General features: G+C 35.8%; 1 protein-coding gene across 1 annotated transcript; it reads left to right on the top strand.

Moving 5' to 3' along the window:
• The first annotated feature begins 1840 nt into the window (after positions 1-1840).
• On the top strand, positions 1841-12025 carry LOC148586912 (uncharacterized). Its single transcript, XM_088514392.1, has 7 exons — positions 1841-2002; positions 2107-2349; positions 10043-10137; positions 10226-10331; positions 10440-11047; positions 11234-11547; positions 12003-12025. The coding sequence occupies exons 1-7, from the start codon at positions 1841-1843 to the stop codon at positions 12023-12025; spliced, it is 1551 nt and encodes a 516-aa protein (XP_088370518.1).
• Positions 12026-13748: the final 1723 nt, after the last annotated feature.

Raw genomic sequence — 13748 nt, 5'->3', positions numbered from 1 at the left:
TGGCCATGAGTCATCACTATACCTACGGCGATAGTAGGTTTTTATTATTTTTTGCTTTTTGCTTTTTTTTTTTTTTTTTTTTTTGAATTTATAAGAATATTTGTCCTTTTGAGACTTCTTGTTGGGATGTTGAATTCTTTTGGTTATCATTGGTAAGCAGCAGAGTATTCGTATACTTAATATTATTCTTTGTAACTACAAGTGTGAAATTTTATATGAGAATCCAACGTAAAATTAAGGGGAAAATCCACTTTACCCTCCTGAAGTTTCAGGAGTTTTTCAATTTGAACCCCAAAGTTTCAAAATTTGCAATGTACCCCCCTAAAGTTACAAAATTTGTCAATTTAAACCTTCTGTTAGTATCTGCCGTCAAAGTGGATGGAAAACGTCTCACGTGCATATCACGTGATCTCTTTCAGCCTGGTCTTTCAAGTTTGCCCTCAATATTGATATCAAAATTACAAGATTGCCCTCAGTGAACATAAAGGCCTTTTTTTCTTTTTATTGCAGCAAAGTGGACCCATTTTGCACCCCACCTTGTCTTCTTAACTCCAACACACGCATACACCCACGACAGCAAGGAAAAAAGGAAACAAGTCGTGCTCCCCAGCTGATGACGACACTCAAGTGCAGAACCGAAATCCTCCCAGCCGAAGACGGCAGCAACCAAATCGTGGAGCAACCTTGGACAGAATCATCTTCCACATACACACGAAACCAGTTGGTATGCCCCAAATTTCATAATATAAGACCATCTATTATTTTAGGGTTTTATGTAAAATTGGGGGTTTTGTGGGAATCTTGTTTAGGGTTCTTGTAAATTGGGTTTAGGGGAATATTATATGTCTACCTCTCATATTTCCATCTGCACATCCAAATGCAACATAATAGTCTCCAATGTCGGCCTTTTGTCATTGTAATTCGAAAGTAGTCTAATAAATATTTGCTGTTATATATTTTTCTTACGTTTTAATTGTTAATATTGTTATATTCCCTAATGGGTTTGTGTTAATTAATCAACTGAGTTTGATAGAAAAGTATTTGAAAGCAACCTATCATTTTTTTTTTTTTTTTTGGTGGGGGGAGGGGGGAGAGCTTTTCGACCATTTCATGTGAAAAATGGGTTGGAGGGTACGTGTTGGGTAAAAAAGGGGGGAAAGAAGACTATCTTGAAGAGAGACTCTGATGACATAGACATGTATGTGAAGACAATGGACACTAAGACCCTACCAAGCTTCATTGTTCCTTGGGATAGCTTTGGACTAACTTTGGGTTACACTCACTTTTTCATTTAGGCATTCTAAGTGTGTGCGTTGTTTGGGCTTTTTGTGAAGGAAACTCTCCTTTTTCTGGTCCATTAGAAGAAATATATGTTTGCACAACATACCAATTTTCATATGGGATTTGTATGTACTAAAAAAAAAAGAAAAAAGAATTAAACTTGAAGTGAAAATAGGGATTATATTTTTCTTGGAGGCTATTGCTGATAGTATTTTTCCGATTTACATTATAGTTTGCATATTCATTTTATTTAAGTGTATGTCTTAGGTTTTAGAACTGTAAGAGTGTAATTTGTAGAGGAATATTTCCCGTGTTAAAAAAAAAAAAAAAAAAAATTGTATTAATCAAGTAGTAAAACGTAGCTTGGTTTATGCTTGCAAGTAAACAGGTAATCTAAGTACCAATATTATATATTAAACAGATTGGTTCATAATAGATTTGTTGCTTGCATGCATTATTACCCTTTGAGTTTGAGCATATGCATGCATTATGGTTGCTTTCCAATGTGATCGACAATAATGTGCAAGCAGACTAATTATGTATTAGTATATCATGTAGGATGGATACCTCAAATAAAGGTACAAGTTTCTTTGGTTCATCTCAAAGCAGTGCTTCATTTGCACTGCAGCGCCTTTGCTTCTGTGAGCGGCCCACAGTTGTCAAAACCGCTAATACTAAGAAAAACTTTGGAAGGAGGTTTGTGAGTTGCAAAAATTGGAAGGCAAATACTTGATATTTTATGTAATCATGGTATGAACATAAAATGTGCTCTTATTTAATAATCTCTTAGTGGTTGGTGATTGGTAGGTGTAATGTGTTTTGCAGATTAACCAAGACTGTGGTTTCTTTGAGTGGCTTGATTCAAAGATGTGCTCCTTTGGTAGGAAGGTGGTTCATCGTTTGCATCAAAGGCATGAATATTTGGAGGCTCAAGCCAAACGATGTGAAACATTGGTTGAAGTTGAAGTTGGGAAGGTGAGAGCAGAAAATGAGAAAAAAATTGCGCAGCTCAAGGTAGAAACAGAGAGTGAGATATCTCAGTATCGTAAACAAGTAGAGATTGGAGAGGTAAAGATGCATGCAATGAAGAAGAATTACCAGACCATAATTGTTTGTTCATGGAGCTTAATAATCTTGGCACTATGCATGTTCTTCTTTGGATACACTTCCAACGGTCACAATTTATGCAAAGTAGGCCGTGTGATGCTGTCTTGAGGTTGGCTGTCATGGTGGGGCTGCTGGATCTTGCTGTGGTTTTTTGTTGTGGTTTTTTTATATGTTCGTAACCAATGCGTACTATGATATAAGTTGTTATTCATGTTATCATTATGTAGTCCCATGTGAGATTTATTTGAAGACAATAGTCCGATCACTACAAAAAAATATGAGTTTTTTGACGTGGCAAACAGTAACTTATGTTTGCCACGTCAAAAACTTTTGACGTGTTTAAGTAAGCACGTCAAAAAAATTTTTGTTGACGTGTGTTTTTTTACACGTCAAAAGTTTTTTGACGTGTGAAATTCACACGTCAAAAGTTTTTGACGTGTGTAATCGACACGTCAAAAACTTTTGACGTGTCAACTTGACACGTCAAAAAGTTTTGACGTGTGAATTTCACACGTCAAAAACTTTTGACGTGTCAAGTGGACACGTCAAAAAACTTTTTTTAATAAAAAAAAAATTAACAATAATTTTGATATAAACAAATATGCATAGAAAATTGGCATAAAAAATTAATATTTATTGTCATTAGTATAAATTATAGTTTATTATCATTAGTATATATGTATGCATGCGTAAATTGATCAGTCTATTAATATTAATATGATAGCTACACATATTATTTTTCTAAAAATATATAAAACATACTCGATGCATTTATTTTATAAGACCTGCAAAACTCATATGAACTCGACAAACACAATATATGCGGCCGGTTAGTTGATACATTTAATTATATATCTATACATCTAGAATATATGGGGTTTTTTTTTTTTTTCTCTAATTAATTTTAATTGGAGAGAATAAATATATATATATATATATATATATATATATATATATATATATATATGATAGAGTAAATACTATTTTAATAATATTTAAATAAAATAAAATTTTATGAAAATAGTTTAAATAAGATAATATATATATATATATATATATATATATATATATATATTATATAAGTTTTTGACGTGCCATGTTTGGCACGTCAAAAACTTTTGACGTGTCATGCATGGCACGTCAAAAACTATTGACGTGTCAAGCATGACACGTCAAAAAATTATATTAATTGTATATATATATACGTACGTGTATATATATATATATATCAAAAATAATTTTAATTATGATATAAAAAAATATGTAATAAACAACACTTAATGTTAATTGGCATAGAAAATTAATTTTGATTGGATAGGAAAATTATATATAGTTTATCATATATAATTTTAAATGAAGTTGGTATATATATATATTGTATGCTTAAATTGATCAGTCTATTAATATTAATATGATAGCTACACATATTATTTTTCTAAAAATATATAAAACATACTCGATGCATTTATTTTATAATACCCGCAAACCTCACATGAACTCGATCGGCCAACGCAACATATGTTGTCGGTCAGTTGATACGTCTAATTATCTATACGTCTAGAATACTAATTTATTTTTTCTCTAATTATTTGTAATTGGATAGAGTAAATATATGATAGAGTTAATATAATTTTAATATTATTAAATTGTGAATATCATTTATAATGATTTAAATAATATAATATATGTAATTAGTAATTATAGGGTTTTGACGTGCCATGTGTGGCACGTCAAAAAACTTTTGACGTGCCATGCATGGCACGTCAAAAAGTTTTGACGTGTCATGCATGACACGTCAAAACCCCATAAATTTCAATTTAAATTTTATATTTTATATATATATAAAATATATATAGCAAAACTCTATTTTTTATTTTGATATAAAAAAATATGTATTAAAAAATAAATTAATGTTAATTGGCCTAAAAAATTAAATTTTGATTCGATAGGCAAATTATAGTTTATCATAATGGTATAAATTACTTAGTATATATGTATGCTTATATATATATATATATATGTATCATGCATGCATAAATCGATCAGTCTAGTAATATTAATATAATGGCTACTCATATTATTTATAAAAAAAATATATATAAAACATACTCGATGCATTTATTTTATCATTTTTTTTTTTTCTGATATCTCAAAAATTAATATTTATTTTTCCTGCACCTGCACGTACAACCTTGTGTAGTACATATTTTCCATTGAGGAATGTTAGGCTTACAAACAAATTTTTATAAACTGATGTGGCACAATATAATTAGATATAAGATAAGTTCAAATTTTGAAAAACCTAATTATATTGTGTCACATCAGTTTGTAAAAGTTTTTCTATAAAATTTGTTTGTAAGTCTAGCACTCCTCTTTTCCCTTTGCTCATTGCATATATGCATGTGGCGCGCGGAAGAGAAGCTCAACGGATTAGATCATATACGTACCATTAATGCTCGTGACATGCATATATGTATTTTCATTTTATCTCTTTAGTGATTCTAAATCCCCGAATTTTTTATTTTTATTTATTTTTTATATGTCCACACAAGAAGGGAAGGGAATTCGAATTAGAAACCTTCGCTTTATAATACGTAATCCCCAGCCGATTGAGCTACATTTTAGAGACATGATAATTACTTACTATTGACAATTAATTGGTATATATATCGAGATCTTTATATAAGATATTTGCAATATGTTGATTTATCAGGCAAATATTAGAAGCTTGTTCCGAGAATATATAATAGAAGTATGTCATTATTTCTCATGCTTGATTTATGCCTATATACTATGGAAAAGAACATAATTATTATTGAATTATTTTAATAGAGTAAATACTATTTTAATAACATTTAAATAAATAAAATTTTATGAAAATAGATTAAATAATGTAATATATATAACATTTAAATAATAAGTTTTTGACGTGCCATGTTTGGCACGTCAAAAACTTTTGACGTGTCATGCATGGCACGTCAAAAACTATTGACGTGTCATGCATGACACGTCAAAAAAGTATATTAATTTTAATTATATATATATAAATATATATATGTATATATATATGTCAAAAATAACTTTAATTATGATATTAAAAAATATGTAATAAACAACACTTAATGTTAATTGGCATAGAAAATAATAATTATCATTTTTTTTTCTGATATCTCAAAAATTAATATTTATTTTTCCTGCACCTGCACGTACAACCTTGTGTAGTACATATTTTCCATTGAGGAATGTTAGGCTTACAAACAAATTTTTATAAACTGATGTGGCACAATATAATTAGATATAAGATAAGTTCAAATTTTGAAAAACCTAATTATATTGTGTCACATCAGTTTGTAAAAGTTTTTCTATAAAATTTGTTTGTAAGTCTAGCACTCCTCTTTTCCCTTTGCTCATTGCATATATGCATGTGGCGCGCGGAAGAGAAGCTCAACGGATTAGATCATATACGTACCATTAATGCTCGTGACATGCATATATGTATTTTCATTTTATCTCTTTAGTGATTCTAAATCCCCGAATTTTTTATTTTTATTTATTTTTTATATGTCCACACAAGAAGGGAAGGGGAATTCGAAGGGAGGCCGGGAACGTGTGTGTTATAATGTGTTATATAAGAGGAAAAAAATGATATGGTAAAAGAAATATAATTTTAATAGAAATAAGATTTAATTGTATAATTTTAATTAAATTTAAATAAAATAATATGTGGCATGTGGATATACCCTTGACGTGCCATGTGGCACGTTAAGAACCTTTTTGACGTGCCACATGTGGCACGTCAATAAGGTTCTTGACGTGCCAGTATGGCACGTCAAAAACAACCTCGGGAAGGTGCGCCTTTTTCCTGCTGCACCTTCCCAGCTTGCACGTCGCATCTGATCTGCGCGAGTTTTTCTTCTTTTTTTTCTTTCTTTTTTTTTCTTTTCCGCCAACTCCCCTGTACCTTCGTCTTCTTCCCTCCCATTTCTTTCTCTCCCCGCCCACAAGTACTCCTCCGCCCATTTCTTCCGCCATTTGTTTTTGCTCCTTCAACCCAGCCCGACGTCGCGCGCCTCTACAGCATTTGTCTCACCCCGGCCATTTCTCGTTTTTTTCCCGTGGTGGTGTCTCTCTCGGTGGCTCTCTCTCTCGCCGGCGCACGTCACCGCCGTTACTCCCTCCGGCGACCACAACCTCAAGCTCCGAAGGCTCTCTCACGCTCTCACTCGTTCTCCTACTCGAAAATCAGGTATATATATGGGTTTATATATATATATATATATATATATACACAGATAAATATATGGGTTGGGTTTATATATATATATATATATATATATAATCTGCAGATTATATGGCCGGGTTGGGTTTATATATATTTGCAGATTTTATATATATATATATAATCTGCAAATATATATATACAGATTGTATATGTATAAATTAATTATATATATATAAATTAATTTATTTAATAGATAATTAAATAAAGTATATAAAAAATGTAATTTACAATGTAAATTTATTTTATAGGTTAAGTAATTAATTTATTTGCTTAAGATATATGTTTTGTAATATATTTGAATAGTTTGACATGTTTGGTTTGTATATGGTGAGAATATTGTTTAATGTATTTGCATGCATGCATGTACAATTACGTACCTTGGTAGTTTGAAATTATAAGATGAAAATTTTTTTGCATTTGGATGTAGACCCATATTTTGTGTAGGTTTTGATTAACAACGACATATCTATTTCTATCGATTCGTATGTGAATGGTTTAGTAAACGAAAAAAAAGAAAACCAACATTTAACCTAACTAGCTATATGTAGTTTATTTAGGGTGCTCATATGTAATTTACTTAGGTTTTGCATATTAAGATTATGTAGATGTTATAATTAAAAGTCAATTTATGTGTTTGTTTATTAAGAGTGAAAATAAAAAAATTGAAACGATGTAGTTAAAGAACCACAAAAAATAAAAGAACATCTAAGTAACTAATTTAGATTTATTTTATTCAGTTAGGGTCCCATTACTTAAAGCTATGGACAAGAGTTGGATGACAAAGTCTAGGGGTACAAGGGAATACAGAGACGGGTGTAGATCATTCGTGGACTTTGCAGTTAGGAACTGCACAATCCCTGATGGAAAAATTCACTGCCCCTGTAAGGTGTGTCGTAATAAGCAGCGCCACCCGCCGGATTTGGTATTTGACCATTTGACAGGGGGTAAGGGAATAATGATTGCATACAGAACCTGGTATTATCACGGGGAGAGGCCTGTCCGGGATCCTGTTGCAGTCTCTTCGTCGTCTACCATGAACACGGATCAGGGTTTAGGCGCAGCACAGGGTGAAAACATGCGGTCAATGTTGCGTGATTTATTCGGCATGCACGATGTCATGGAAGACAATTGTGAGCCTGAAGTTGCGGTGCAGGGGAATGACGAAACTGTGAATGAAGAAGCCGACGACAGTGACATAGTAAAGTACAGTAACTTGCTTAAGAAGGCAGAGAAGCCACTTCATGATGGGACGAAACATAGCAAGCTTAGCGCTACTGTACATCTGTACAACTTAAAGTGTGTTGGCGGACTTAGTAACACAATATTTTCATCTTTTCTTGAGTTCATCAATCAGTTGTTGCCTCCTAGTGATGAAGCTTTGCCGGTTAATACATATGAGGCAAAAAAGTTTCTAAGGGACATGGGCCTCGGGTATGAGAAGATCCCGGCGTGTCCTAATAATTGTATGATATTTTGGAAGAACAATAAGGATTTGGATACATGTGCTGTTTGTGGAGTATCTAAGTGGAAGGATGACATTCAGTTGGATGAGGATGGGCAACCCATATCATCGAGTAAGAAACGGCCGGTGAAGGTGTTGCGGTGGTTTCCACTTATACCACGACTACAGAGATTGTTTATGTCAGAGCATACTGCTCCTTACATGAGGTGGCATGCAGAAGGCCGGACTAAGGACGGTGTATTGAGGCATCCGGCCGATGGTGAAGCGTGGAGGGCATTTGATAATTTGCATCCAGACTTCTCGGCGGACAGCAGGAACGTCAGGCTTGGTCTAACCTCGGATGGATTTAATCCATTCAGAAACATGAGCACATCCCACAGCACTTGGCCTGTAATGCTTGTACCGTACAACTTGCCTCCTTGGACGTGCATGAAACAAACTTCATTCATACTATCGCTGATAATCCCGGGCCCAAAGGCACCTGGAATGGATCTAGATGTCTACCTACAACCCTTAATTGAGGAGTTACAAGAATTGTGGACTGTAGGTGTACGCACATTTGACGTGTCCAAAAAAAAGAATTTTGTGCTACGAGCCCAGTTGATGTGGACAATTAATGACTTCCCGGCATACGCAGATTTGTCTGGGTGGCCTAACAGGGGTGAGAAGGCATGTCCCTGCTGTATGTACTCGACGAGGTCCAGGCGGTTAAAACACGGCAGAAAATTTTGTTATATGGGGCACAGGCGATACTTGCCTATTGATCATCCGTGGAGGAGAAATAGAATAACATTTGACGGCAAACAAGAATTTGAATGTGCCCCAGATGTGCCAAGTGGAGATGAAATTCTTAGACAATTGCAAGATATGGCATATGGAGATGAGAATGCCGGTAAGGCAAGGGCGGATAAGAAGAAAAAAGACAAGAAACGGAAGAAGAGTGGGGCGACAGAAAGAGAAGGCGATACTGCCAACGTATTGTGGAAGAAGAAAAGTGTTTTCTTTAGATTGCCGTATTGGAAAGATAATCTATTGCGGCACAATCTTGATGTCATGCACATTGAGAAAAATGTGATGGACAACATTCTTGGTACAATACTGGACATTCCGAAGAAAACAAAGGACAACATCCAAGCCCGCACAGACTTGCAAGAAATGGGGTTGAGACATACACTTCATCCGTACATAGGCGAGGATGGTAAAACATATATGCCCGCAGCTTGTCACACGATGTCTAAGGAAGAGAAAACTCAGTTTTTGAAAGTGCTTCGAAATGTAAGGGTGTCGGACGGATATGCCTCTAATATTTCTCGATGTGTACGACTTAGTGATTGTACGATATTCGGGTTGAAGAGCCATGATAGTCACGTAATTATGCAACAACTTCTCCCTATTGCATTGCGTGGATCATTGCCAGGAAACGTGGTAAGACCACTTGTCGGGATTTCTGCATTCTTCAGGGGCATATGTTCAACGTCATTGACACGAGATGATATGGACCGATTAGAGGGTGACATTTATATTACTTTGTGCCAGATGGAAAGGGTCTTTCCCCCAAGCTTTTTTACTGTGATGGTTCACTTGGTCGTGCATCTTGTCCGTGAATGCCGACTTGGTGGACCGGTACAATATAGGTGGATGTATCCGGCAGAGAGGTAAAATAGCTTTACTAATATTCATATTTATGAATTTTTATTTTATATGAAATCGTCACTAACTATAATGAATGAATTATGATCATATGTAGAAGCCTTGGGGTGTTCAAATCTAATGTCCGCAATAAAGCGGCTCCTGAGGGATGCATTGCGGAGGGCTACATAGCAACGGAGTTGGTTGCGTTCTGCTCAAGGTATCTAGACCACGCACCAACATTTCACAATAGGACTGTAAGAAACCCAGATGGTTCAAAGGGGGCGGGAACACGAGTTATCCTCGACCGTGTCACATTGACACAAATTCACCGATACATTATTTTTAACTCGGATGAGTTCCTTCAACTACGGACGTAAGTCGTGTTAGTAGTGTATACAAGTTCAATATCACCTTGAACCCTTAGTTGTGAATTATAATATAATTGAAACGTTGTATTGTAGGGTGCACATGGATACACTTAGGCGTTCATGCAGTAGGGGGCGAACGACGGAGGATCAGTTTGAAACCCAACATCATGCGCTATTCTCCGATTGGTACCGTGACTACGTAAGACTACCGTGACGTTTAACTGTTACTGACCCATTATATTTAGTTATTGATTCATAACAACTAAAGAAACTTTCTTATGGTCAATTTTTACGTATGTGCTTACAGGTCGATCGATTGGACGATCGACAAAGGAAGGAATTAGGTCACAAACTGGTAATGCATTGTAGAGGGCCGAAGGCCACAGCGACTAGATATAACAGATATGTGATTAATGGAAAGCTGTTTCGCACTATTGCATGCGATGCTGGAAAAAGGACCCAGAATAGCGGGGTGTGCGTGCCAACAGTTGATGGTGAAACGTACTATGGAAAGTTGACGGAAATAATTGAGGTGGAGTACTTCGACAGGACTAGGTATGTTTTGTTCAAGTGCGATTGGGCGGATAACACGAGGGACAGGGGGTACAAAGTTGACGAGTATGGCATACTGCTTGTCAGCTTCAAAAACCTTGTCCACCGGGGCCAGGAAATTACTGATGAGCCGTATGTGCTAACGTCACAAGTTGACCAAGTCTTTTACGTCCAAGATGAAAGGGACCCTGATTGGGCTTGTGTTGTAAGAACTAAACCTAGGAACGTATACGACGTTGGACAAGGTGAAGGTTCTGATGATGAAAGTGTCAGCTACCACGAGTGTGAGCCGCTCCTATTGACTAGCAGTAATGAAGTGGATCCCCAGGATGACATTGACTACATCCGAGAAGACTTAGATCCGTATGTGATTTAAAAAAATTTAAAACTTTAATAATATATATCGTTCACATTTATTTTGACGTATTTAATGTTATTTCATTCTACATTGATTGATTATATTGGTGACTTTTTTATCTATTATATACATAATTAATTGAGTATATTATGTGTTTTGCAGGTTGACATGAGTACGCGGGGGAAGAGTAGACGACGACGGTCCCCACAGATAGACGACCAGGGGTATAGACCCTTGCTCCCTGAGCATGGGGAAGGGTCTCAGCCGGTTCCCTATGATCTTGGCACTCCATATCCTACCATGAGCGAGTTAGGTGTATGTGGACATGGTGAGGTAGAGATGATGTTTCCCCATGAGTTGAACACGGGTATACCATACAGTGAGCCATCGCAGCCAGATGATAGCGAGACACAATACTATGGGGAGCATGCGGATGATGGCTCAGGTGACTTGGAGGCCGAAGATCCTCCAGAAGTGTTGAGCGTTCGACAACTCCGGACAATAAGTAAGTATATATGTTTAAAAAACTCAGTTTGAATATGTATAAAATTTATGTAGTAATTCATTAAATTTGAAATAAATAAATTTTGCAATTATTAATGTGTTAGGTACCAGGGGAGACGGGAGCACCCAATTTCAGGTGGTGGACATCCCACCATCGAACAAGAAGTGGGAGGTCCCCCTTGGCCAAAAAATTGTCTGCGAGTACAATAAAGCATGGCAGCCCGTAGGATTTAGCGGGATGAAATTCAGAAGGGAGGCCGGGAACGTCATAAGGGCAGGGACTTATGTTAAGCTCCGGGATGAATGGGAGCATGTACATCCTCGTGCGAAGGAAGATATATGGGACACCCTTATGGTATGGTTACATTTTTCCTCATATTTTAGCAGATGTATTTCAATATTTTAAACATTAAAGTGTGCAATTATACGCCTAATTTGTTTGATTTATATATGCAGACTCAGTTCTACATGCCGCCTGAGTACAATATTGAGGCGATTAAAAGGGACGCCTTCAAAGATATGGGCACAAAGCTGAAGAGTTGGAGACACGCTGTAAAAAAATTATTAAAAATTCAAGCGGGTGATACTCCAGACTCAGTGAAGGCGAGAATGGGTGAAGATGCCGTTAGGAGATACGACCCAGTGGACTTGAATGTCTTGTTGGCGAGATGGTGCGACCCGAAAAATCAGGTACGTCAGGAGTGTTTTCAGCAATTACGAGCTTCAAAACATTTTATGAATGACATATGTAGAAGTTAATTTTTAAAGAAAAATTAAGAAGACAAAATGAGCAATTGGCTAGTGGAATTAATTGTAGTTTCATTAATTCTAATTGGGTTAGGCCTGACATTTTAAGACTTATATACATGTAGGAGTATGCTGCCAAGATGAAAGAATTGCGAGCAAAAAACAAGGAGCCTCACTGCACTGGGTCGATGAGCTATGCTAGAGTGACACATCAAGAGGTACTTATATATATATATATAATCGGTTGTTTTAAGTAAAAAACACGTCTTAATTTTTTTTTGTATGCAGACCATAGATGCGGGGGGCACTCCTCCAACTCGAGCGGAAAGTTACATCAAGACTCACACATACAAGGAAGGTGGCTATCCGAATGACGTGGTCAGAGAAAGATGTGTAAGTACTCAAGCATAGATATTTTGATAAATTATTTATGATTAACATTCCTTATACGAGATACTAACATATTTTTTAATGTACAGGAGATGATGATGGAATTGGCGCCTACTGACCCGGCAAATACTGATACCGTGACAGAAGGGACGGTACGGTGGACACCTAATGACGCGTATGCTCAAGCGCATGGAAATAAGCCGGAGTATGCTGGTAGGGTCCGCCAGCTGGGTCCGAATGTGCTGCCGGTGCGGGGCAGCATACATTCATACTATACACCGTCCCAGACACGGTCTCAAAATTCTTGGAGCTCTTCGTTCTCACAGATGACAGATAGAATCAGAGAACTTGAAGATGAGCGGGCAGCACAAAAAAGTGCAATGGATGAGATGGCGAGGCAGATTGAAGCACAAAAAGCCCAGATAACAGAGAAAGATGAAATGTTTGAGGCTCGTTTCCGCCAGCTTGAGGCAATGTTCGGGTCGACGTCTGGGTCTGCGCCCCCGAGAGGTAATTCTATGTTTTAATTTGTTTTCTAACAATTGTTCACTGTTAGAATAACTGTTACAAACCCCTAGTTACAGTGGTCAATTTTAAAACTTACGTATATTTGCATCATATTATAGAATAATTTTTAATTTTTGTATTGATTATTATTGGTTCACAATTCATTCGCAGGTAATGCAAATTAGGAGTTGGAGGATGATTGTGTTGAGTAGAGCGCCATAGGGCTGGTCATCACTTTTTGTTAAGTTCTACATACATATTATTGTTGCCATGTTTTGTATATAGTTAGATCTCACTATATGCTTGTTGAGACTAATTGAAACAAATTTCTAGTAGATATTATTAATGAAGTTGTGTTGTGTTTGATATATATATTGGATATAAAATTTTGTTTAATGAAATTGTGTTGTCTTGGATATATATATTGGATATTGAATTTTGTTTAATGAAGTTGTGTTGTGTTGGATATATATATTGGATATATAATCTTGGATATATTATCTTGTTTAATGAAGTTGTGTTGGATATATATTTACTTGGAAATTGATTATGGATTGG

Source organism: Corylus avellana, chromosome 3, assembly GCF_965113065.1.
Source record: "Corylus avellana chromosome 3, dhCorAvel1.hap1.2, whole genome shotgun sequence".
NCBI classification, from domain to species: Eukaryota; Viridiplantae; Streptophyta; class Magnoliopsida; order Fagales; family Betulaceae; genus Corylus; species Corylus avellana.
Note: the sequence above shows the minus strand (reverse complement) of the source record. Positions and strands in the feature narration are given on the sequence as shown.